This window comes from Netta rufina (genome assembly GCF_964035555.1).
Source record: "Netta rufina genome assembly, chromosome: 1".
NCBI classification, from domain to species: Eukaryota; Metazoa; Chordata; class Aves; order Anseriformes; family Anatidae; genus Netta; species Netta rufina.
In genome coordinates this window covers 176,331,735-176,358,295 of record NC_140123.1, presented here as the reverse complement: position 1 = coordinate 176,358,295, position 26,561 = coordinate 176,331,735, and the positions used below count along the sequence as shown (strand labels likewise).

At 40.3% G+C, this 26,561-nt stretch overlaps 1 protein-coding gene across 1 annotated transcript in view; it reads left to right on the top strand.

The window, feature by feature from the left end:
* CNTN1 (contactin 1) overlaps positions 1–4,918 on the top strand; it is a gene marked incomplete at both ends in the record, with an annotated part of 90,931 nt that extends 86,013 nt beyond the window's left edge. The window contains 1 exon segment of the mRNA XM_084306134.1: positions 4,839–4,918. Coding sequence (XP_084162260.1) covers positions 4,839–4,918 — 80 coding nt within the window.
* Between the last annotated feature and the right edge of the window lie 21,643 nt (positions 4,919–26,561).

Below are 26,561 nucleotides of genomic sequence, written 5' to 3'. Positions count from 1 at the left end.
ATTCCTGACAACAAAAGGGGAGAAAGAGTTTTGCCACAACAGGATCAGCTTATTATTAGCCAAGGAACAGCTTGAAGTTTGTGTACATTGGCAGGACAGACACTTTCTCACTGAGAAAGAGAAGTTATTTATGTATGACAGTTTCACAGATGACCAGTAACTAATTTCCTGGTTTGCAGACCTGATGAAAGTAAGATTTCTAAATAGTCCTGTACATTTTTTTACAGTCCAGTATAAGAAGAATACTAATGTTGGGAAAAGGACCAAAAATGCCTTATCTTTAAGATAAGTAACATTTAAAGAAAATAATAACATATTTTTAATATCAAGTCATTGCAAAGTCTTGGGAAATATATAGATGTCTGAATTGTTTTAATGCTTGTTTCATTTAGGCATTAATTTCATTCCTTTTGAATATAATTGAAAACATGTTGCCTATTGTTCAAGACGTCAGTAAAATTTGAGATGTCCATTCATGTCTAAAATTTCATCCTAGACTATAATTGAGATGGCAATGCAGAATATAAAATACAAATGGAAAGCTGTGGATTAGTGGGACTTTACCGGGAGTTCCTGTGATATGTAAAGGTCTTGCTGAAGGCAGACCAGTCCAGTGGTAGTTCCCTTCATTTGCTCAGGTAAACAGCCATTCATGAGAAAGTTATCCCTAAAGGCTGCTGAGAACAGAAGGCAGGAAAATAGTTATGGTAACTGCATGCATCACAAACAAATTGTATTCAATTTTAAGCTATGTTCTTGGTATATAGTTTAGTCCTAGGCTTAAAAATATCAACTACAGGAACTCTATAGCAGATAGTAGTAAGGCCTTCATGGGAATATAGAAAGAAAAGATTTCACAGCAAATGTTTAAGGTGGCTAGAAAAAAAAAATGCATTTAAGGTATGTGATTCATGTTTATTTGAAAGAAATGAGGAATCTTAATCTGATGTCCACACATAGTGAGTTATTAGGAATGGTAATTAGGTCATGTAATACTCCTTCAGTTTTGTCCCCTATTTTGGTGGCTGTAACTTGCACGCAGGCTGGAGACATGATACTGGTTGAGAGTACAGAACAAACATGACTGTTTGAAGAATGAAGAAGGAGAATGAAGCTTTACATGCTAAATATATCCAGCTCATACCTGGCTAGACTTCAGGAGATGTTCAATAATTATTCTGTTTTAATTTACATCCACATGTTTATATCTGCATATTCACTGTGTGGCATTTCTGGCATTTCTTTATTTTTTAAAAGATTGTTAAAACTGACAGATTACAACTGCTTTACTCTATTGCACAGAATTAAATCCTATGGTTTTTACTCAAGCAAAACTTGCATTAATTTCCACTCATGAGCTACAGGAATATATGGGCCTTCATGCAGTGGTGAATAATATTTCAAGTAAAGTATGGCTCCTGACATGTGGGTCCATAATCTAACAAGAAGGAAAAAAAAATTTAAAAAAAAAAAAAAAAGAGAGAGAAGAAAAATTTAATGTGCATAAATTTAATGTGCATTTATTGTCCTAATGTTCTGCTGATGAGTTGTCTGAGGGTAGGATTTGCTTCACTGTGGAAAGCTGTTGTAAGCATCTGTGCACCAGTGCCTAAACCTTGAAGAAACTGCTGCAATGAGGTAAACTGCTAGCTCTCAATTCCAGAGCCAGTTAATGCATCTCAGAGGAAGACTTATTATTCCTTTCTCTTTGTAGAATAGTTACATGCAAATAGAAATTTCCTCATACTTGCTCATCATTGAGCTTCACTCAGAAAACTTTTCTTCATTTTTTCTTTCATCAGAAGCATTCAAAATGGGACTTTAGTTGTGTCTTCCCAACTGCATTTTCCTGTTCTGACAAAGACAGAATACATTTTTGTGGATATTTTTAGATCCAGAATCTAGAACATATTTTCTGTGGCTATTATTTATTAATTATAAATTGATATTTGTGTATAGAGACTACAAAAAATATTCACGTCTTGTAAATCACTAAAAGTACGAATAAATAAACTTTCACAATTGCCAAAATATAATAGTTGTTATGTATGAGAATACATTTGAACATAAGTTTATATATGTCTTAAGTATAAACTTCCTCCATTTATGGATACTTACAAAAGCAATCTTTCAATACTTTCTTTCATTTACCTTTTACTAAGCTGTACTGTGTACAGCTGATTTGAGGCAATGGAGAATGATTTGTTGGTCTCTTGTCTTGTTTTCCAAATGCTTGGATATCAGAAAGTACTTCAGAAGAAATGCTGACTTCAGAAAGCAACCCTACAGTATTAGGGGAAACAGTGGGAGTGGGAGCAGAGTTTTTAGAGGTCAGAAGCAAAAGAAAGCTGAGGGTGGAGTTTAGTAGTGGGGACAGAAAAGAGAGAGAAGCAGCAGAATGTCATCATTTGAGTGAGTAGCAGAGTCAGGAGGAGTTAGATAGTGGACTTGGAGGGTGGAGAAGAAGAGGAATACAGCTGAAGTTGAAAATAAATTATCTGGGGAAAGCCCTAAAATCCTGGATTCATGGCGGAGATACTGTGGAGTTTCTTCCTGGCTGGACAATAGAGAAACCAGGATGATGTAAAAATACTTGTTCCCACATCCTGTGGCAGGAAAAAAAAAAAAGAGGGGGAATAGTTGGCTCCATCTCTGAGGCTGTTTTCTGAGTAGATCTCTGATGCAGTTTGCATAGAGCTTCAGCCATGGGTCAGGCCTTTCAGTCTGCCTTTCTAGTAGCACTTAAATTCACTGCTGAAGGCCTCCTGTAAACAGGTTAGGCCTTCCACTTGCTAGCGGCTTATGGTCCCCTTTCTGTTAAATGACTTGCACCATGAATCTTGCATATCTTGTGTGGTATTTGGCCACCTCATAAGTATCCTTCCATTCCTGGGGTGGGGAGGGTGCACATAGATTTTGGCTGAAAGGTGTCTTTAGACCCAGCTCTTTCCAGCAGTACACATATACTATGTATATCTGGTGGAACATAATTATTCTCACCATACCAATGCTCAGGAATTAGTTGGGAAGAACTGTATTTAATAAGTCAGTTGTAAGGAAAGAAGAATAAGTGTTCTAGTTTGAGATATGATCCCAACTGTCTTTCCAAAGAATTGCCTGGGAAAAAAAAAAATGTTTGGAGCCAAGTGAGGACAGGAAATAGTGCTATGAACATGGGCAACTTGCAAATAGTACAAGTATTGTACATCACAGAAAACACTGAGTAGAAGGAAGTCAAACATACACTGTGTCGAGACATTTCATGAAAACCCCATCAGAAACAAAATCCCTGCAATTATGCATGTAGGAACCACAAATGAATAATATCACTTTCATATACCTACAACTGACTGCTGAGCTGGTGAATCCAGGAGTTTTCTCTTTTGGACTTGGCCCACATACTTTATGAAAATTGTTTTTGTTATCAGTCAGTTTCATTTCCATCTAGTTTCCTTACTTTCTCCTTATTATTGTGGGTAGGAAATACTGCGAGAAATAAATGCTTGAGGGAATTTACTGGTATTTATTTGGCCAAATTCACACTTCAAAACAGCATTTTTTTCACACTTTATCTTGTTTTGCTAATTTATAATTAGTAAAGTGCTTTACTAATAGGAAGTTTGAGAATGCAGAATTAAGCTCTTTACTTATACTGAAAGATGCAAATACTTCTCAGGCAGCTACATAAAACCTACAGATCTGTCTTTCTGGAAGCCTGCATAAAGTTGGAGAAAATGATGTGATTTATGTGGCCGTGCAGGATGTGAATGCTATTTTGGGACTTTCTATAAAAGAATGCTTGAAATTTAATGTATTGTGCTTGTCGTTAGCTACATTAGGACTACCTGCTGAAATCTGTGCTGCTTGTTTCACGTGGTAGCTTTTCAGTCTGTTTTTGTCCTCATTCAGAGGAACATTGGCTAAGGAGCCATCCAGCAGGTAGGTTCCAGCAGTGCCTCAGGATTGTTGCCACCAGTTGCAAACTCCTTAGTGTGTGTTCCACAGCAACATGAGCAGTAGTAAGCTAGGTCCCACCTTTCTGGGATGACAGAATAGCCCATTCTCCAAAACCTTTGGCCAATCTCCAGGACTAACAGCCAGGCTCACATTCAGTATCAATTTGGCTGGGTTATTTTGTCACATACATGCTTCTTGATGAAGAGCTGGTCCACAGCAACACAAGACATTAAACATAATAGCAATTCTTATGCCTGATTACCAGAGCAAGTCAAGTAAAGCTTGTAAGCTGTCAATTAATATTTTTTGTCTTAAAATATTTGTTTAAGAAAGACCCTTGTGACTTTAACAGACATCAATGTGTAAATGCCACACTGCTAGAAGTCAGCCATCTGGACTTTGTAATCTAGCTGGTAAACAAATGGACCAGGCTCTTTGACATCTCTCAGATTATTGCTGATCATAATAACATTAACATTTCCAAAGGTGTCTCTTTGCTTTGTCACATTTCAAAGACTCCATTAATTTTGTTTTCAAGTGTTTAAATATTTATTTTGACCTTTTACCTCCTGGTATAACCTCCTGGCTTGTTGGACCATCCAAATCAAAATACATTGATGTGTTCTGAATGGCTTTGCTGCTTGTATAAACACACTGCATAAACAACTCTTGCAGAACAAAAGACCAAGTCCTCGGCTGTACTGAGAAAGTCTCTTTGTCCATTTCAGATTATGCATACAGGTAGGAGCTGTGTTGAGATACGCCAGCTGGTTTTCTGGCCTTCATACCCTGCATTCTTTCTTGCATCCAAGGTTGTTTCTCCACACTGAGAGTAATGCTGAAGTAAAGTAACAATGTGCTGTTATCTGTTCGATGTGCAGGTGCCACTGCTGGAGTACCGACTCTGCTTCTGGGCCTGGTGCTGCCTACCCTCGGTGTCCTTGCCTACTCGGGATTCTGAATGTAGCTGGATTTATCTTGTCCTCAACCGAACGCAAGGAACTCCCCTTGAAGATGAGGACTGTGACTCTCGATTCCTGTGGCACCATCCTAAGCCAAATAAATTACACTTTAAAATAAATCACCCTACCAATTTCCTATGAACTTTAAGAGGACTGAGGCATCCAGGAACTTCTTCATTAAGTAAATCAACTTTTGAAAGGATAAGAGATATTTTTAACTTGTTCCAATATGCCTTATAAAACACTTATGCTGATCTGTGACAGTTGCATGATTCGGTCCAATGGGGCAAGTTACAGTGTTAAAACCCAATAACATAGGCTGTACAGTGAAAGTAAAATCACCATACGTAGGTGCTTTAACTTGAATAACAAATTGTGAAATATAATAGAGATTGAAATGTTGATTGTATGTGATAAATGTAAGAGTACTACGTCTGTCTGTACTATCCTATATGTTTTGTGTACTGCATATTTTTGAATGGCCCCATCATCATTTATTGGGATTACTGGTTTTTAGAGAGACAGTCAAAGCAAAAACATTTTGTTTATTTTTACAGCTATATTTCTTGAGGCTATTGGATACAATTTGAAGGACCTGAAATAAAAGTCAGTTACAAGGAATTTTTTTAATATGTTCAGAATACCTGAGACACTTGTAGTATGCTCAACTTAAAGGAATTTACCTGTGCTTTACTGACACTGGATTTACCATATTCTTTTTTTTTTTAAATAATTCTGTTGAAAATTCTGTTATGGTCATTGTTCCTGATTTTAGGAGTGAAATGTCAGCTTTCAGGGAAGCAGCATAATATGTTGGTTTTGATTTAGTATTATTATATTATTATTAAGGTAGCAATATAACAGTTAGGAGACTGAAGATGGAGTCCGCGCTAAAATCAGCTAAATGGACCATTAAATGGTAGGAAACTTATGTTATTTTTTAAATGAAAAGATTTAAAATAGAAAAAATAAAAAGATATACAGTAAGTGGCAAAAACAGAGTAGCACAGTAAAAAAAATATATTTACATTTCTATGCTGCAGATACCAGATGTTATCTTCCTGTAGTGAAGCGTACATTTGGGAGAATTATATGCTTTTTCAAGAATTTGATATTATTCTAATGTTCATAGTGTTGTAAATAAGAGTTTTAAAGTTCTGAGACTGTTCCCCTATTTGGTAGAGTACTGAATGATCCAACTGTGTGTTAATACATGACTCAGATCCCAACTGTTAGTTGAATTTAAATGTTTACTATGGCCTTTGTGAAATGGGAGCTCTATTAGAGATGGAGAATGTTTTTGTTCTGACTGTATCCAGGGTGTTTCAGTAGTTTTTTGTTTTGTTTTGTTTTGTTTGTTTTTAAAGAAATGCACATTCCTTACATTTTCCATGGTGTGCTGGGAATTAGAGTGTGAATGTTGAAGAAACACAGTGATATTGAATCAGCTGGCTCAAGTAATAGTGCAATGTCTGATGCTTCAAGAATTATAAGCTTTGAATCATATTTTATTAGCACAACCTTGCTGGCTACTTAGAAATAGATTTTATCTTTTTAGAACTGATACTGGTCCATAATAATAATATTTACATGAAGCAAGAGTAGGTCTATTAATAATTTACACCCCTTTCTTTAATTTGTATAATTTTGTACTATATATTTACATGTAAAAGTGTAGAGTCTTCATTAAGGAATATCAATAATATTGTTTTAGTTTAATTTTAAATATTTGTTACAACATGAAAATTTTTTAAATAGGTGAAAGTGACAACTTCCCTATAGAGGAATGTCAAAGTGTCAAGCACTACTGAGTTTCGTAAATTGTATAATTATTTGAAAGAGAAATGAGCTGTCTTCATACATGAATAACTAATACGCTGTAAGCCTTCTGTACAAAAAAAAAAAAAAAAATGCGTTTTATTGTATTTCATTTGGTTTGGTTCTTTTGCAGTATGACTCATTTTTATATTATCTACAACCACAACTAAATCTTTTGCCAAATGCATGATTGCCTTTTACTTTTCTAATACATCGTGTAAAAAGCAGCAGTGGTTAGTTTTTGCATGAAAATGACCTGAGAGGGAAATACACTTTTTTTTTTTTTTTTTTAAATCAGCAACATAGGTGAGGTAGGTCTCACATACTGATCAGGTAGTTCTTCATTGTTTCACATAATTGTATAAATTTGACTGGGATCTTCAGTTTCAAATTGTTGTCAAGAAAAACTAACTGATGTATCACCTGCTTTAAAATGCAAGGTTCTTAATTAAAGTTTATATAGATAGACATATTTGTTGTTTCTTTATGTTTCAGGAAACTTGATATTACTATCATTTGATACTGATGAATATTGAACTGTTTTTTAGTTACTTTTTATCTTTTTTTTTTTTTTTTTTTTTTTCCAAAGAGTAGAGCAGGACTGTGCTTTGTCCTTTTTATGAATGAAAAGTAAATTACAATTAAATAAATGTATCAATGTTACTCAAGATATAATAACTGTCTTTTGAATTGGAGCTTTCTAATTTTATAATAATGTCATCTGTAACAGTAAAGGTCTGGATGGGATAAGATCCTGTGTATCTCTCCCCTGCCTTCTTGTGAATTTTGCAGGAGATATGAGCCTTTCTGGAGTAAGGGTAGCTGTTTTATTATAGGTGATACAGAAAGATTTTCCTGACTTAAGTGGCTGAGAGTCTCCTGAGAGCTTTTCAGCATTTTTGGAAGGAAGAGTTAAACAAGCAGAGTACTTTTTCAGGTCATGTTTTCAACTTCAGTAGATATATTACAAAGAAAAGTGCCTGAAATGGGAAAATTTTGTATTGATTCGTGCTTTGTGCAATCACAATTTTCAAGAGCTCATACATGTACCAAAAATAACTGGCTGAGAGACTGATAGCCTTTGAGGGATCACCTTCATGTCCTAAACTGTAGAAAATGTACCATGATAGAAGTTTATCTCTTAGTGAAGCTGACGATCATACTGCAGAACTTGGTTGCATTTACCTTCAGACATACCAAATGAGAAGCGTTGATAGCAGAATGTGTTTCATAGAATCACGGAATTGTTTAGGTTGGAAAAGACCTTCATGCTCTGCACCTACAAGATCGTCTAGTCAACTAGAGCAGACATCAGACATGGGGAAGAAAGACGTTGTAAGTGGTTTGTTTAGCTATGTTTTGGATTTTTGTTCTTGGTCTCCAAGAGAAATAAGGTTTTGATTCTCTATCTACCTACTAATAATGCTGAACCTATTGGAGAGTGGTGGACGACTTAAACAGCTATCATAAAGAAATTCATAGTCTGAGTAGAAGGCAGAGACTTAAATTAGAACTTTGCATCAAAAGGGTCTGCAGCTGAAGCTGGCATTACCTGTTCTGTCTGGCCTGCTGGAAGCCCAGCCAGCAAACACCTCACTGTGAGGTAGGGCTCAGCTCGCCTTGCTCCTGGCAGAGGAAAACTGAGATCACTGCAGTGCTTGGGCAAGAAGGGGAAGAATGGGGCACAGAACAAACATCCGCAAGAGAAAAGGCTTCATTATTTCCACTCTTCAAAGAACAACTTTTGTTTGTTTATGAGACTTCTTTGTTTCCAGACTTTGGAGCCTCTAGCTACAGAAGATTATAAGAAATATGCCTTTAAATATTAGATATCTGGCTGAAGACCAGATCTTCCAGTCTTGATTTGCCCCATCATTATATTAAGTTACATTTCCTATTGGAATTAAAATAACAAACATCAGGTAATACCCAAATATATATTGGTACAGATCTTGAAGTAGTTCCAAATGCTATTGTTTGGAGATTTTGTTTATTGAAATACGTCACTAAATGTCAATCTTTCAGGTTATGACAGTACAATATAGATTAAGCAAATTCTGTTGGCAGCAGCATGCATTTCATAGCTTTTAGCACTTGTGTATGCTCCATCTTTACATACAATGTCCAGTGGAAAATTTTTACCATGTTAGGATACTGGCAGTGCCAATGTCCTAACCTGCCTTCCAGCCACCTGCCTTCCACACAGAGCAGAGACATTTTCAGAGAAATATTTCCCCTCCCTGTTTCTTCCAGATATGATTAATTTAACTTTTCTGCCAGTAGTTTCTTTTGCTTTGTCATTTTAGCATTCCTCTTATTCACAAGAACAAAGAAAGGACAGAAAGCATGAAAATCCACATGAATAGAAAATCAAAAGTAATGTTCAAGCACAACTGCCTTTTCTTTCCTTGACAGGCTAATAAGCTTTTTTTTTTTTTTTAATTTATTTTATTTTATTTTCTTCCCCTTAACCTGGATGCAGATTAACCAAGTCTATTCTAACAGATGTCTTGAAAAAAAAAAAAAAAAACATATGAAAAGCATCTCCTTCACCTTAGTTGACCTTGACTCTTGTCTATTATCTTGATTAATGTCTGGCATACATGCAGCTCTGCTGACATAGGGTTAGCTAGTGTTATGTGGGAAAGTAGAATAATTACGCTGGCAAAATGTCTGTAACAAGTGCTCTATACCCACTAGGAGGAGACATTAAACTACGTGGCAGCAAAGGCACAATGTTGAAGATGGGTTCCCATCAGGAGGTGGGAACACCTTGAGATGGTTGGGATCCAACCTGCTAATCCAACTTCAGCCATGCCAGGTGCCCTGGAGTATATTCTGCCCTGGACCTTGCTAATGGATGAGTGCAGAAAGGAGAAAATTAAAGGCCTGCTTGACTTCTCTCTCATCCCCATCCTACTCCACATTCAGCACTGGTAATGGTTTTCAAAGACAACTCTTCCCTGCAACCACATAAAGCATCTACATTTATAGCAGAGTTATCTTATCTTACATTAGATGAGTAAATAGGTCAGACAAATGATTCCCCTGCCCACTGACTATTGAGACCTAGCTCTAAATCATAGCTATCTAATTCTGGAGAAGATAAACCCCACCCCAGCCACATTAAAATGTGCAGTGTCAGCCACTGGTAAAAAGGCAATGCTTGACAGGGAATACAAAGACTGCTTATTTCTGATTCCTATGGGGAGAAAGATATAAAAGCATGGAGTCTCCAGAGAAATTCAGACCAGGGGATTGTTCTTGCTCGATCAGCTCCCTGCTAGCAGCCCATCTGCAGTGCCAGTTGCTGGGGCACACTTATGGACACAGTGACTGCTGCATGCTACTAAATGTAATGCCTGGGACTGCTCTCCAGCATTGAGCATGCTAGGCTTTGCCCCCTGACTGAGCTGCTTGCACATCCTAAGTGGGTCACCAATGGGATGGTTCGACTTCACGCAGCATGGTAAAACCTCCAAGAGGTAGGGGGACGTGCACGTGGCTTTAAGGCATGGCCCTGTGTGACAAGACCTTTGCTGGTCCACGTCTTACACCTTGTGATTAAATCCCTGTCATTTGTCTCGTGAGTTCACATTTAGCCAATAATATTAATGAAATCATATATAGCATTCTCTCCTGTTTTCATCAGCGTAGGAAGTTTTTGCCATAAAAGTTGAGGCATATGCTTCTGTCAGACCTCCTCAGTGACAGCACTCTGAAGCAATTAATTACAGGCCTTAATTTAACTGTATTCTGGCAGAACACGCTAATGTGTAACAGACTCCCTGTGGATTGACCTGTAGCTCAAAGAGCTGTTGAAAAGCAGCACACTCACCACAAAGCTCCTCTCTGCCTGCCCTGCCAGAACACCACACTACCGCTGCAGGCCTCCAAGATGTGTGCTAAGGCCAAGATGATGTCTCTTCTGGCGCCAAGCTCCAAGGCACATCAGCCAAATTCAGTCTGGTTTGATTTTCAGTGAAGAGTAGGTGATGGAATGATGCAAAAGGTTATATTTGTAAACGTGAGACTTGTACAGGTACATAAATGCATGCACTGAGATTGTAACAGGATCTGACAAATGTGTGCAAAAACACACATGCAAACAAACACAAAAAGCTCTCCAGTTTTTGTGGCAGCTTTCATATGTACAGCTTAAACTTTATGGTGCCAGAGCCAAGAAAAAGCATGCAAAATTATTTCACTTAGTTCTGCTCTGCAGTTATCTATCATCAGCTTACAACACCAACTTTTCTGTGGTGTTGTGGATGTGATGACTTAGCCAGTGGAACAGGAGAAAACAGGGGACAATGGGAGAAATCAATAATTCAAACTCTTAAGATTGAGCCAAACATGCGCTAATACAAATGACCTAGAAAACAGCATAGATACTCTCTTTCAGTAACTGTGTTAGCATACAGCACAATAACACTCCCCTTTGGGGGTTACTAATTCCAGGATGTAGGAGAACAGGATTTATTTATAGAAAGAGCATAATTGCTGACTTGGTCTTTTTTTTAGTCAGTAAACTGAGCAAGCTACATGCCTTCACTGTGACAGAAACACAGGGTCACAAAGGGCATGAACTCAGTTAACAGAGTTTATTTCCCTACCTCAGTTGTTCCGGAATATCCTTGCTGAGCTGTGATAACCTGATGGCTTCTGACCAGTGTTCTCTCCTGCACTCCTCAGGCAAATACAGACTAAAATGAGTATTCCCAAGATCAGAAGTACTGGGACTCCTTGCCTTTGTTTCTTAGTCTCTCTTTCTTAGTCTGTCTTCCATTTTCTCCTTGTTTCTCTCTTCTTCTAGGAACTAGGAACTTTAAGAGTGGTAGCATAAAGTTTTCAGCAAAGAATACCATCCCTGGTAAAACAAAGTCTTTTTTTTTTTTTTTTTTTCCCAATAAAACAAAGTCATTTACTAGTTGTATATTCAAGAGATTTTGCAAAGCACTCAATTTCCCAGAAAGTTCTGACACAAAAACAAGGTAAAAACAGTGTAACTTTTATTTTTGTCAAGCACTACATAGGCTTCTTCCAAGAGCTTTGAATCGGATTTGGAGGATCAAGGATATATTCCAGTGCTTTAAAAAGACTTGGCATCGTAATCATGGCTGTCTTAAAAGATTTGAAACAACGTGCTTTGAAAGTTAAATAAAAATTTATGTGTTTTGCATTATGTGGTGACTAACACAATTTCTCATCAAATTTCATGGTGTAACTGATATATTGCAGGATGCCAGCATTTATTCTGACATATAGCATAGCAAAACAGGGGGAAAATACATAAATCTGGCTTCACTTTGGATGACAGGCTATTTCATTCATGAAGGATTTGCTCACCACAGCCAACTTTACTCCAGCCCATCTCAATACCTCCTTTACTGATACCATGGGAAACAAGCCATGCATCCTTCAAAGAGCTGTTCAGTCTTCAAACAGTCTGATCACCTCCTGCTGATCCCTGTTGCTCTCCACTGAGAGTGAAGTTCACCTAGCAGAGCTGTATTCCTATCTGAACCTAGGTAGGATCCATCTGGGCCACTGCTGACCAGATGAGGTCTCCCTAGAGAAGACCATTGCCATCTTCATTGGGAGTGGAGTTATTCTGACATTTATGGAATCCCTCCTTCAGAAGTCTCCATCTCCAACTGTGCAATAACTAGAAAATTGGGTATTTTACAAGGTAACTCCATATTATATGAGTTGCTGGTAAAGGTTTTCAAAAAATGAGAAAACTGAACTGGAGATAATGGTCACACGTATTCCTGTAGGAATGAATTTCTTTTCCTGTCAGAGCATCTACTCAGAAACTAACTTCAGTGAGCCTGCAAGTATTTTATCTGACCATGATCACTGCTGGGTGTCTGTACTTGTTACTTGTCATTACACAGTTATCAGGGCTATGCTCCTTCCAACTGAATTAGATGTGAGAATGTAGGTTGGGTGACTCCTACAAATTGTGGCCCAGTTGAGTGTCTCTGCCTCCAGTGGGAGCCTAAGGGAGAGCAGCAGCCTAAGAAAGGTGGCCAACATACAGTCTTCTGTGTGAGATTTTGAAATGCTGGAAAACATATTAAATACCAGTGAAATCATGGGGGATGTCTATTCAAGAGAAATTGAGTTTGAATCACCCTCACCCAGATGAAACTCAGGGCAACCAAAGCGAAGGAGTTAGTACTGTGAAATATGCCACTGGAGAAATAACAGAGAAGTAGAAAGATTATTTCTAATGCTATCATTAAAATCAAAGTGTTGTTGACAGTATTAGCTTCTCAGGAATTAATGAACTAGAACCTACTGTGAGAATAATTGCATATAAAGTACAATAATATTGATGTTATTCCAGAAGCTGTGATGTCTACTGAGAATTCGTTTACAAAATCAAAACTCGAAGGAAGTCAACTCCATTTATGACCTCTAAAAAATGCAAGTAAATACAGGATGCAAAAATCTCATGAGAAAGTACACTTGTAAAGCTACATGTACAACCTAGAGTCTAGAAGATCCTTTCCTAAGATTACAAATATATGATAGGTACTTGAGGCATTTCCCTCCTCGTGTTTATTTCTGAAAGGTGCTGATATGGTTTTTGATTTCCATATTTCTGGCCTACTATTAATTTTTCATCAGTCTAGGGTTCTCTGATGATTTCTTGGAATAAATATGAAAAAGAAGTTATCTCCTTGTGTAGTTGTTCCCATGACAGGATTCTCCATGAATACATCAACAAAGGACCAGGAATACATACAAGGACCAGGGCAACCCCAGCAAGGCTGCAGCAGGGCTGTGCCCCAGCTCGCCACAGCCCTGCCCTGCACACCCATGGGCCCCACTCATCTAGGCCCACCCATGGACCCAGAGCCCGACCTAGCCCCATCCCCAGGGAGGTGCCAGGCAGCTGGCCCGGGGCTGCGCCAGTGCTCCCCACTGCCCTGCTCCCTGCCTGACTGGGAAATAGCGGTACTGTGCCTTGTATAACAGTGACACAGCACAGGGAGCGAAGAGCTCCATGAAAACATGAAAATGAAATCTGTCTGACTGCCTAACGAGTGGCTTTTTTTTTTTTTTTTTTTTTTTAATTGTGGATGGATTTAATTGAACAGGAGACTTTGGAAGAATGACAGGTGGGAAAGAAGAGCATATCTCAAGATAGCCATCTCTCAGCAAACTCTGCAGACTTGTTCAGAAACGTGCTAGATCTATTTCCTTTGAAGATTTCGCCTCTTTTCTTGAGCCAATCTCTACAGGGAAGGATCAAAGAAGAAAATGCAGAGTGAGCCATTCCCAGTCCAGAAAGGACTTTTCTTCGTAGTGGGCCATAGCTGGTTGGGAAGGGATCCAGGGATCTGCTGAGGCTGTCAAACCAGGCATTGCACAGTACCACTGCCCTAGGGCTTAGGGCAAGAGCAGGCAGCCTTGCCATACTAAGCCTGGATAATTGTATGGCTGCTCTTGTGATCACAGGCATGGGAGAAAGCTCTTCAGTACATCATGCCTGCTATGTGTTTTCTGATGGTGATGCTGTGAACGACGTGAGAAAGCAGTAACAAATACTTCTGAAATATATTATTCCCTTCTGCATCAAAACTAGTTCTATGAATTAAGCTTGCAAAGCTGCAAAAAATCAGGAGAGAGCAGGCCCTAGCCTTTCCCAAACAGGACTGCTGGGTTCAGATGTGTTGATGCAGCCAACGCTGGGCAGCTGGGCAGTCCCTTCAGCTGGCCTGTGTTCAGCACAATTAACCATGTATCATAGGGGGTGGGTGGCAATTATAATAAAGGGGCTATATTAAGGCTGTGGATGTGGTCTACCTTGATTTCAGTAAGGCCTTTAACACTATTTCCCACAACATTCTCATCAAGAAACTGGCTGCTTGTAGCTTGGACTGGTGTACGCTTCATTGGGTTAAAAACTGGCTGGATAACTGGGTCCAAAGAGTTGTGGTGAATGGAGTCAAATCCAGTCACTAGTGGTGTTCCCCAGGGCTCGGTATTGGGGCCAGTCATCTTTAATATCTTTATTGATGATCTGGATGAGGGGATCGAGCGCACCCTCAGTAAGTTCGCAGATGACACCAAGTTAGGTGTGCTTGTCGATCTGCTCGAGGGTAGGAAGGCTCTGCAGGAGGATCTGGATAGGCTGGACCAATAGGCTGAGGCCAACTGTATGAAGTTCAACAAGGCCAAGTGCCGGGTCCTGCACCTGGGGCACAATAACCCCAAGCAGAGCTACAGGCTGGGAGATGAGTGGTTGGAAAGCTGCCTGGCAGAAAAGGTCCTGGGAGTATTGGTTGCTAGTCGGCTGAATATGAGCCAGCAGTGTGCTCAGGTGGCCAAGAAGGCCAATAGCATCCTGGCTTGCATAAGTGTGGCCAGCAGGGCTAGGGAAGTGATTGTCCCCCTTTACTTGGCTCTGGTGAGGCTGCACCTTGAGTACCGTGTTCGTTTTTGGGCCCCTCGCTACAAGAAAGACATCGAGGTGCTTGAGCGAGTCCAGAGAAGGGCAACAAAGCTGGTGAGGGGTCTGAAGAATAAGTCCTACGAGGAGCGACTGAGGGAGCTCGACTTGTTCATCCTGGAGAAGAGGAGGCTCAGGGGTGACCTTATCACTCTTTATGAGTACCTTAAAGGAGGCTGTAGTGAGGTGGGGGTTGGTCTATTCTCCCATGTGCCTGGTGACAGGATGAAGGGGAATGGGCTAAAGTTACGCCAGGTGTGTTTTAGGTTGGATATTAGGAAGAACTTCTTTTCTGAGAGGGTTGTGAGGCGTTGGAATAGGCTGCCCAGGGAAGTGGTGGAGTCACCATCCCTGGAGGTCTTTAAAAGACATTTAGACGTAGAGCTTAGTGATATGGTTTAGTGAAGAACTTGTTAGTGTTAGGTCAGAGGATGGACTCGATGATCTTGAGGTCTCTTCCAACATAGACAATTCTGTGATATCAATCAGATATTTATCTGAATTGCCAGTGGCTGGTGTTCTGACCCTCTTTTTCAATATCTAGTTACTTGTCTCTGGCTCCTAGACTCCTATAATACATGTCAACAGGACCTGTAAGTTTTATGTAGTAACAAAAACCATGAAGCAGTCCAAGAATATCAGCTAAAGAGATTATGACTTTTTGCAGGGAGCGAGCTCAGTTAAGGGGACTCTGCTCCCAGGTTTGTTGCAGAGCTCCTATAGACCTTGCTCTTCCATGAGCTGTTCATACATGACCTTCTTAGGATTGCCAAATTTATTGATTGTGTCAAGTTTCAGATCATGAGCCTAAAATGGCTTGTTTGTGTCTGTGTACGCCAAGTCATTGTTTTTAAAAATGCATTTTGTGGGAGCAATTATGAAGAGGTTTAAACAAACAGTAATATTTATGGTCTCAGCTACGGTGTCCCCTTGCTTCTGGCTTTGTAACAGAGAAAGGAATTGTGCTGTCAACACACATCCTAGGATAACTTCCTGCTGGGATCATGTCATCATAATGTGGTTTCTAGCAAAATTCATCCAGGCTTTACTTAGTTCTTCATTCAAATACAAAATTATCTTATTTAAGAAGAATATGATTACTGTATTTCTGTTGTTGTTATTATTCAGCTTGGAAACACATTTCTTTATCACAGGCTGAGCTTTTATCATTCTTTTCATCAAAATTTTACTCATTGGGTTATTCACTTATTACCTCATTCAATTTCAAACTTACCTGCTCAGGTTCATCAGCATAATGTGATGCACTGGGTGTCTTTTCTCTTAGTTCTTCATAATGTCTCTCTACATTTTCTGTGTGGTGTCCACTTCACACTTTATCACTTGAAAAAATGAGAATGCATTTTTGGCATTTTTATCATTTTCTACATATGCCTATTGCTGTTTTAACATCTTTGTGATTTTGGTTAGTTTGCTTCAATGATTATGTATGTAGTCCACCATCTCCAGGATACTAGTGTCTCCTTTTGGTCATAGACTTTGAAATGAGACTCTAAAGACTCTTTCGGAGTCTTTAGGTGTTTTGAAGATGTGACTGTCCTGTAGAAAACTACCAAATATATATTATATGTATATATATTATATATATATATATTTTTTATTTTTATATATATATATATATATAAAAAATATATATATTTGCATCAGAGCAGTTGATGCTATTTCTACTGGTTTTATTAACTACAAGGTGAATTCTTCTGTAGTCTAGAAATGGGGGTTGCTCTTCACTTTATGTAGTGTTCAAAAACTGAGAGTTTCTGTGTGTTCAATTTGCTTAAAGAGCTGTGTAAAGGGCTTAAATGGTAGTTGTTCCGAGTCTGCAATTATTCAGCTTCTCTATGGTATAACTGCAAGCAAAATCTAGATAATGCAAATGCACACATGATTAAGGGCACATGAAAAACACATTACATGGATTTGTGAAGATAACTATTAAAGTATTCATTTGTTAGGTTTTTTGACTTCCTTTGGCTCATAACAGGAAGCCCCCATTAATTTCCTTTATAAAGTGTGTGCTCAACAAGAAATTAAAAGTAATTCATGTTAAACAACAAAACAACAAAAAAAAAAACACATGAAAGCAAGTAATATATGCAGAATGAAGATGTTTTTTTTTTTTTTTTTAAAAAAAAAAAAAAAGCAGCCTTCAATTATGGTGCTAATGTTTCAGTCCATTAAGAATCAAAAATTAATTTTCTGGAATGGATGTATTAAAATTACCTCTCATTAGAAGCTGATGATTGCCAGATGTTAATAAACTATTCCTAAATGATTATCATTAGGTATAATAATGACTAAGCTCACAAAGTGTTTTGCATGTGCCTGTAAACCACAGTATGGAGAGCAATGTCTTTATCTTTTTTAAATGATAATGTATGATGTAAAAAACAGTAGCTTTCTACTAGTTAGTAAGAGGAAAAAAACCCTCACTTCAGTCCAGAATATCCCAAGAGCTATAATGCTCTTTTTGCTGTACTTTGTGGTCAGTGTTCCACCTACAGGTAGATTCATTTAATGGCTAAGCCTATAGCCACTATTTACTCAATCACTGCCTCTATGCTAGATCAACTGACAAAAAGATCAACCTTTGTATTCAGTGCTGAACAACACACATTTTTTATATTTTTAATTATATTATCTATGTTAAAAATTCCCCAGGACAACACAAAACCTGATCTTGCCTAAAGGTATTTATTACAGGTGCTGACTGTAATGACTAGTAATCATGTATTACAGACTCAAGCTGAGAAGATTATTTCTGGCGAATGCCTACCGCAGAGGTATAAAAGAATTACTTTCCCCACTAAAATATTTGTTTTCTAAATGTTGTGATGTTTTTATATATCTCCTGCCTTCTGTTCCTCATTACAGTAATATCTCAATTTGTGCACTCAAAGCACTTGCTGGGTAACATTAAAAGCCACAAAGGAGTTCCTAAGCTTTCATTTGTCTTGTAGTAAGTGCTGTACTCCTCAATAATATGGAGGGGTAGGATACCCTGAACTAGCTTCCTCTCCAGTAACGTGTGTTAGGGGAGTTTATTTGTCAAATCCTTGTCTACCTGAAATTTCACTGAACTCCGTAAAGCAGGCTTTCATTCCAGGTGGATTAAATCTACCCAACAGCCAAGGGAATTGTGATCCCAGTTGAAATCTCATGGAGTCTTCATGCAGAAATCTGCAGGGCTGCAGGAAGCCTTTGTCCTCCCAGACAGAGTTTAGATTTGCTGTGTAACTCTTCTGTGCCTCCCTGGCTACAATTTAGTAGAAAGCGAAAGGCTAGGACTGCACAGCAAGGAATGAGATAAGAGTGAAACGTCAAGTTGCTATTGCTAGTGAGGGAGAATAGGGTTGGTTTATCATCTTTTTGTACAGATAGGGAAAGGCACAGCTCTCCTGGAAAAGGTCTATGTCTAATCACCTTGGGAACTCTTCCTCAAAGAAACCAGGGTCACTCCATGGGGTTGTGTAGGCAAAGGAGCCTACAAAGTAAGAAATTCTGTATTTTCACAGGAGGAGAAATGAGTTCTAGGTCCTGATTTCACCTCACTGGGGCTACTATCCCCCCAACACATCATGCACCAGAGACAGCTCTGCACATCTACAAGGACACTGACCTCAGGGAATGACTTTCACCAGCTGAAAACCTCCTTATCTTGGCAGTTCAGTGCCTTTGAGTTGTGCTTAGAGATCTTCACTTCTCTTATGCATGATTCATGGGATTTAGCAACTACTCATTGTTATGGTAAGCGTTAAAGCATGTAAGGAAAAAATAATTTTCTCTACCACTTAGGTTGGTTTGCAGTGTTTTAAATCAACTAACAGTAAGTTTTTAGCTGGACGAATTTCTTAAACCACTAAATTAATTTCAATGCTATATTTTCTGTTTACTTCTCTCTTGCCATGTAAAATTTCTTCCCTTATTCTTTCTTTGGATGAAGTACAACTGGCTGGGCTTAGCACATATGCTAAACACCTGAGCAACTTGACCAACTTGTTTAAATCCAGTCCTCAACGTCTAAAACTCCGAACAGTCTAAAAGCATCATGCTTCCACCAGAGAAAACTGGGACAGTAACAGCAAAATGTGGAGGTAGTTCCCTATGCTAGTCCCCTTGGAGGTGGCTTTTCCCCTCCAAGGAGGCTTAGAGGGTGTCCTGCCCTGGTACTAGCTAAAAGAGCTACTTTTCCTGCATGATTCTTTCCCTCCTCTTTGTCGTTTCTCCAAATATTCCCTTCTACTGTAATTCTCTGCTACCTAATTGAATATACGGGATTTAATTAGTGGTCCAGACAACTGAGAAATGGGAAGAAAACTTCCCAGCTGAGAAAGGAGCTGCCAGGAGCCAAAGTTCTTGTGAAAAGACAGTACTTTCCTCAGCTAAAAATGCTCACTTTCCTCTAGCTAGGCAGACGGGTCCTCTGCACCTCAGGGTCCCATTAGCTAAAAGCCAGCTTTCCCTGACGTGACACGTTGGGGACCCGGGAGTTTGAACAAGGCCGCCAAGTGGCTCATTAGCTCGAGGGATGATGTCAGCAGCCTTCTGTTCATGCCTACTGACAGAAACTAGACATCTCCTGACTGAAGTAACAGCTGAGCAATGTTTTTTTGAAGATATCAGTGGCGCCTAACTGGTGGGATCAGGCACCTACATACCTTTGAGGTACATGGCCAAGGAGATTAAGTGACTTGCCCACGGTCACACAGGAAATCTATGGCAGAGCCAGGAACTGAAACCACCTCTCAAATGACTTAACCACAAGATTATCATTCTTCCATGTATAAAATTATTAATTCTGATGCTTGTCAGGAAGCCTGGGGCACAGGATGGGTACTTATTAATTGGAGCCAGACACATAAACATTCGCATTGATTTATGTATTCATATATTTTAAACTGGATGAAAGAACTATCTGGTATCTCATTTTGGATCTTACTTTAGTCACTCTCCTCCTGGTTTACATAGAGTTGAGGGTGCGCTGGAAAGTGACCAGATTTCCCCCATATATGGAACACTTGCCCATGGGTTTATACATGCAGTAGGACTCATTATGAGTTGGGAAGGTTGGTTTCACTATGTATCATCCCAGTCCATCTTTCAGATATAGACATTGTTGTCACACATTCCTGGCCAGGGCTTGTTTCTTCATTAAGCCAATGTGCCAACAGTGTATTTTTGCTAGTCTGAGTTTAGTTCAATTGCTCATAATACCTGCGGTTCTTTCATTGTTTTTTGTTCCCTTGAGAAATGAAAAAAAAAAAAAAGAAAAAAAAAAAAAAGAAAATATCCAGGGAAGACGGGAGACACTGACACTGCCAAGGCTGAGATACTGGACTGGGATGCCTATGTTAGGAAATGAGTCTCCCTATCCTCCTTTCATATCCTCCTTTCAGAGTTGGTGGAAGAGGGTAACTTCTATGGGGGTGACTCAGAGAGGAGCCTAGTTTATGGGCTCTGACTTGCCCGCTGGGGGAGACACTCTGTCTGCACTGACTATCAGGAGAGTCCAGGAAGGCAAGGCTGGCAAATGTAGACATTTAGGCATTTAAATTCATGTGTTTTGAATACATTCCTCACACCCTGCACACCTCCTACTTATGCCTGAGGTGCAGTGGGGAGGACCATGGAAACTGGCTGTTATACTCTGAGCTAATACGTTGCCAGAGGAGGGATAAGCAAGCATGATTAAACTCACCTGTAATGATGCTAATGTGAATAACCAAAGGTATATTCTAGTTCTTGTGTCAAGAACAGGAAGATGGCCAAGGCCTTTGCAGCATCTAAGCAGAGCTTTCCTAATCGAGTCCCAGCAGGCAAACCAGACAAGCCCACCAATACACTGGTCAGGGGAAGGTGGTGGTGTTGGTAGGGGCATTGCCGAGTCAGAAAGCTTTGAGGAAAGCAAACTCCAGGAATGGTGGGACCAGAGCTTAATTTACAGCTTAGGCTACAGGGACCGTAAACCTCTGTCAGCAGCATTTAGGTGTGTTATATACACCCTCTGTACAACTACTCTGTAGTTGTGCCTAACCACATGGAAAACATCTGACCAGTCATGAGGAGTTTTAAGTAGTCTATAAGTAACATCTGTCACTAAAATATCCTGGGGCAAAATATTTTGGTCAGATTATAATAATCAGATAAGTAGTCTTTGTAAACCAGGTTGGTGTTTTAACTCTTGTAACTTGATAACCGGCTACATATCTGGGTATTTCTTATTAGTGTAGTATGTGGGCACTTCCCCACGTGCAGTGTATTTCACCCTGCAACAATTCAGTGGTGTATGGAAATAGTATTATTACTGTGATATGAGCCTGGAAGACTTAAGCACTGGAAGGCACTGGAATGGGTTTCCCAGAGAAGCTGTGGATGCCCCATCCCTGGAAGCATTCAAGACCAGGCTGGATGGGACTTTGAGCCCTGGTCTGGTAGGAGTTGTCCCTGCCCATGGCGGGCAGCTGGAACTGGGTGGTTTAAGGTCCCTTCCAACCCAAACCATTCTACGATTCTACAACTTAGATGCAACCAAACAAAAGCATGCAAGATTGTTCTTCTTCACTACACAGAAGGCTAAGCTGTGAAAAAGTGCCCCCTATATATGTACTGCTCTGTGCATATAGTCTTTCTTCTATCTGCAGGTTATTACTGTCCCTTCTGAAATTCAGGCTACTTACATAGCATCCTAGCTTTTGATTTCTGTTATAGACATGTTTTCATCTACCTGTTTTGTGACACTGCCTGCATACACCTATGTTTTCAGATGACAAAAGTACACCTAGATACCCAACCTTACTGAAACATATTTTGGTGCTAGCAGTGGAGCTGTCTTATAGCCATTGTTGTTTTTTTCCCCCATCAAGTTTTCCCCATTTCTCAAATAGAGTAAGTCCCACACTTAGGTGGTGTGACCAGATTAGCTGATATTTGGCAGTATGCATTCTGTGGGGCCTTGTGCTTTGAGGCAGTATCTCTACAACCCTCACTTTTGGAGAAGTTTCTAAATGAGCTGTTCGGAAGGGTGGGGAGGGTAAAGATATTAATTAGGAAACTATTTCTGAAGTTGAAAAGCCCAGTAGTTAATGGTGAACTTGGAGGCTAGCTTCAGAAATATGAAGAGATGGGCTCAGTCCATGAGAGATGGGATGGAGAGAAGCATTAGGTTATGGTTTAGGGGTTTAGCAGCAACACCATGGGACAGAAAGAAGCTGAAGTACTGGAGAAGTGGACCGTGTCCATTGGGGAAGGGCACAGGCAAAGGTGTCCTTTTCTGTTCAGAGTAACTTTAACCTTGTTCAGGACCTTGAATGTCTAAACACACCTTCTCTCAACCTGATATTGAAATCATTTTATTCTAGGTCTCCTTCTTTAACCAATCTATCCAGCTCGGGGACTACATACTTTTTTGAAATACCCTCCTCATTTCCTGATCTATTTGCACAGTCTTTTTTTTTTTTTTTTTCCCTGTGTGTTTGTGCATGTGTCTTTTCTTTTTTTCCTTGCCTTTTTTTTCCTCCTCCATTTCTTTTATTTCCCTTATAAGCATCAACACTCTGTGCTTATCCTTGCTTGGCTGCTGCCCAAGATGCTGCCATCAGAATACAATTGTAGAATAAGTGGTGATTTTTTTCTTAAAGGAATGTAAACAGTCAGTAAGTTGTTATGGGTTTTGCCCACAGAATCCAAGCAGTTTATTGTTCATACTTGTTTTATTTTATTTAATTTGTTGTTGGAAATGTTTTGGGTTTGTTTGTTTTTGCAGATAACTACTGTGAGCCCCAGAGAATGAGTATGACAATGTGAGAAACAGTTTTGGGCTACTTCAGGCAAAACTCCAGGGCTGCTGAGGAAGTCCTGAAGATGGAAAACAAGTCAAGGCAGGCTGACCACTTCACTGTAGCTGCCCACAAAGGTGTCACAACAGCCTCAGGCATGTGGATAGAATAAGAGGTATGGTGTATTCTTCCACAGAGATTTCCATGCACTTGAGTCAGTCTGCTACCATGGACTGTATTAATGATGGAAAAAATGGCTTGCCTACTCAAAAGGTGCCAAATAAGGAAAAAAAATCCTTAAATTCTGCTATTGGTGTCTACTACAAAAGGGCGATTGCAGGTTCCCTGTGAGGAGAGGAGCAGAAGGTAGGGAGGGAAGCAGAGACACTGTATGGGCTTTGGCCACAACCTTATTCTTAATCCAAAGGAATCATTTGTGCTGCTGTGGGTGCTCCAGTTTTGTTCAGCTTCTAGAAACACAACAAAACAAGTGTGCAATCTCTTGCTGTGATTTTTGAGCTGTAAGGATGGCTCAAGGGCTGTACATCATAGCATGGCAACACAACTGAACCTTTGCACAGGCTGTCCACACTAAAATATATTATCATTTAGAGCTGCAGCTGTAAATGATATGGTCACCTGGCCTGGAGTGTCAAAGAGAAGCAGCCAAAGGCCAGCCGTGTCATCCACAGTATGCCAGTGGCTTCAGAAAATGCCTGGTTAATGACAGTGGTCTGAAGGCTGGACTGGGCTTCGACACTGATACCACAATTGACAGCACACTACTCAGTCCATGCTGAGTCCCCTGCATGCATGCAGAGTAATCCTCCCACCACCTACAGCTGTGAGCCTTCAAGTGTTCTTTACAGAATATACTTTCCTGGCTAATTGAAAATACTTTTGCATGAGAATCAAACAAGAAGAACTTCTGTGGGAAACTGCTTTCTTCTATCTTAACAACGTTGTTTGTAGGGCTTGGATAATTGATAATTATGGAGAGTGGGGTGGTGTTATGTCTTTTCTCAGAGACACTTAGGGTAGGACTGGGAATAAATGCCCACAGAGAACAGTCGATTAGAAAACTATGAGAAGAATTTTGCTCTGCTGTAGCTACAGCCATACCCTTCTAGGAGAAGAGCCAATTCCTTAAATTTCTGTTGACAAGTTGGGGAAATATAGATGTGTAATTTAGTGCTTTGGGTAATACATTGAAATGCAGGAAAAGTGGGGAAGAGAACCCTCCAAAAGATGCATGAAGGTCAAACTTGCTACAGGTCTTTCTTCTCCCTGACAAGAAATAATGTTGTGTTAGGAATATGTTTGTTTCCAACTTGTTGTCGACATAGAACTTGATTATTTTACTTTTGCTGGTGCCTTAGGGCAAGTCAAAGATTGCAACACATCAGGTAGACAGCAAAAACAGGCAGTGACTAAACAAGGAGGTATCTAGACCTCTAGACTAAAGAAAGAGGAAAATCTAGACCACCTCAGGAAGGCATTTACATTTCCTACTCAAAGAAGGATTCCTGCCTTCAAACATTCATGCTTTACTTCTTAAGTCTTACATTTCAAGTAAAGTTCATTGGGAGGGAGCAAACCTTTAGTACATGGTAGGCATAGAGGTGCACCTGAATCTCTGCCACCTTTTGGCCCTGGAGGGCCTGCTTCAGGGCTGCCTTCAACTCCTTTATCCACAGCACAGGGAGACCTTCATGGTCACAACAGGGGCAGTGGTCTGCTACAGAGCTAAAGTGCTGAGGCTGTCTCCATGCTGGTGGTACAAGCTTGTTCCTCAGACAGGATAAAGAGCTTCAGCCTCCCTTAGAAGGTGTGTCTGGATAATCCCTGTCTCCCGAGGGAGCAGTTTAACCACCAGCCAGTAACATATCCCCAAGATGAGGTCTGGGAAGAAGACGTGTCTCAGTCCTCCTGTCAAACCCCAGCCCTGCCTGACAGGAACTCAGGAGCTGTGGGGCAGGAAAAGCAAGTGAAATGATGCTTGGTCCTGTAGCTAGAGAGCCTGGTGGGGGGCAGCCTTCCAGACAGGGCTCAGGCAGTTGTACTCCTCTCATGGGGATCTCCTTCCACTGCAGAGGAGTGGGCAGGCACCCAGTTGGCAGCGGACTCAGTTTTATAGCTCCTTTCTGCAGGAGCTGCACACGAGGGAAACTGGCAGCAAGAGCCCACTTCTCCTGGCCCACAGCACAAAACGGTAATTACAGAGTGGAAAGAGCTGCTCTTCACACGTGGCCAGTGCCAAACCTATTTCCTACTACATCAGGGAGCTCCCCAAGAGAGACTTGTGCTCTCCTCCACACCCAGCCAAGCCCAGATCATTGAGAAATTTTCCATGCAACCAGAGAGCACCTGCAGAGCTGCATGATTCTTCCCGGGAAGGCTATTTGCCTGGATTGGGTCCGATAGTGGGGCCAGGCCAGGACATTGCACAGGTGAGTAACTCTGTGACAAAGAGAAGGGTCAGAAGGGGTGGCCCCAAGTGCTCTGTCATTTCTGTCCCTAAGGAGCTGTGCTGTCCTGAGATGACCTCTGAACAGTTTCTGATCTCTGCTCGCAGATGGGTTGTCAGACATCTTTTCTGGGGGGTGCCATAGCTCCTGCGGGCTTTGTAGAGTCATGGGCCATCCTGATTTTCTGCTAGCTGGGGCAGGTGGGGGAGGCAGGTGTGGAGTAGGGGGGCTGGGTGCCCAAGGACATGTTTTTGCAGCTGAGCAGGCAGAAGCTGCATGTCTGCAGTGCTTCCCGAGCAATTAAATAGTGTAATGATGTCCTCATATGCTTGAGCAGTATTTGGGCTGCCCTGTGCCTCCTTGCTGTCACAAGCTCTGCCGCCTCTAGGTGGACCTGGGCTGCCCAGCAAGCTTTTCTTGCTTAATATCCAGGCACTGGGCCAGCCTGAGCCTCAGTGGGGTGGGCTCATAAGAAGCCGAGGGGGACTCAGCACCACTACTCTTGTGCTGCTGTCACTGTGGATACAATCTGAAAGGCAATATTTCAGCTTGTACAATGCAGTTTATCAGAACTACATTTTCCCTGTCCAACATTTGAGTATTTGCAGTTTCAGATTGATGGCTTTCTCAGCTGGATGGTGCGCATGACTGATTGCCTAGGCAGAAAAGAAGAAAGAGCTTAAAAAAGGAGGAAAAAATAAAGATATCAGTGCATTGTATTTAATACTCTACATTATTTACTAGTGAAAGATGACTGTCAGACAGAAGGATGTCAGACATTGTACAGGACTTGTAAAGAGATCTGTTTCCCCTGACAGCGCATCGAGTGGTTAAAATCAAAAAATGAAATGCAGTGGATATGGTACTGAGTTCAAGCAGTAGCAGCAACCTAACAACTCCCCCTCCTGGGGTCTAACCTGCCTGGAAATAGAAATAATCTGAAATAATCACCGGTTAATTTAATCTGCATCTGGGTGGTAGGTGCTTCAGCTTCAGATTTGCCTCTGATGCCTTTTGAACTTGCAGATCACTATTTCTCTTCTTAAACAATTCTCCTTAAACACTTGCTTAAACACTACCAAAATGTATACTAAAACCT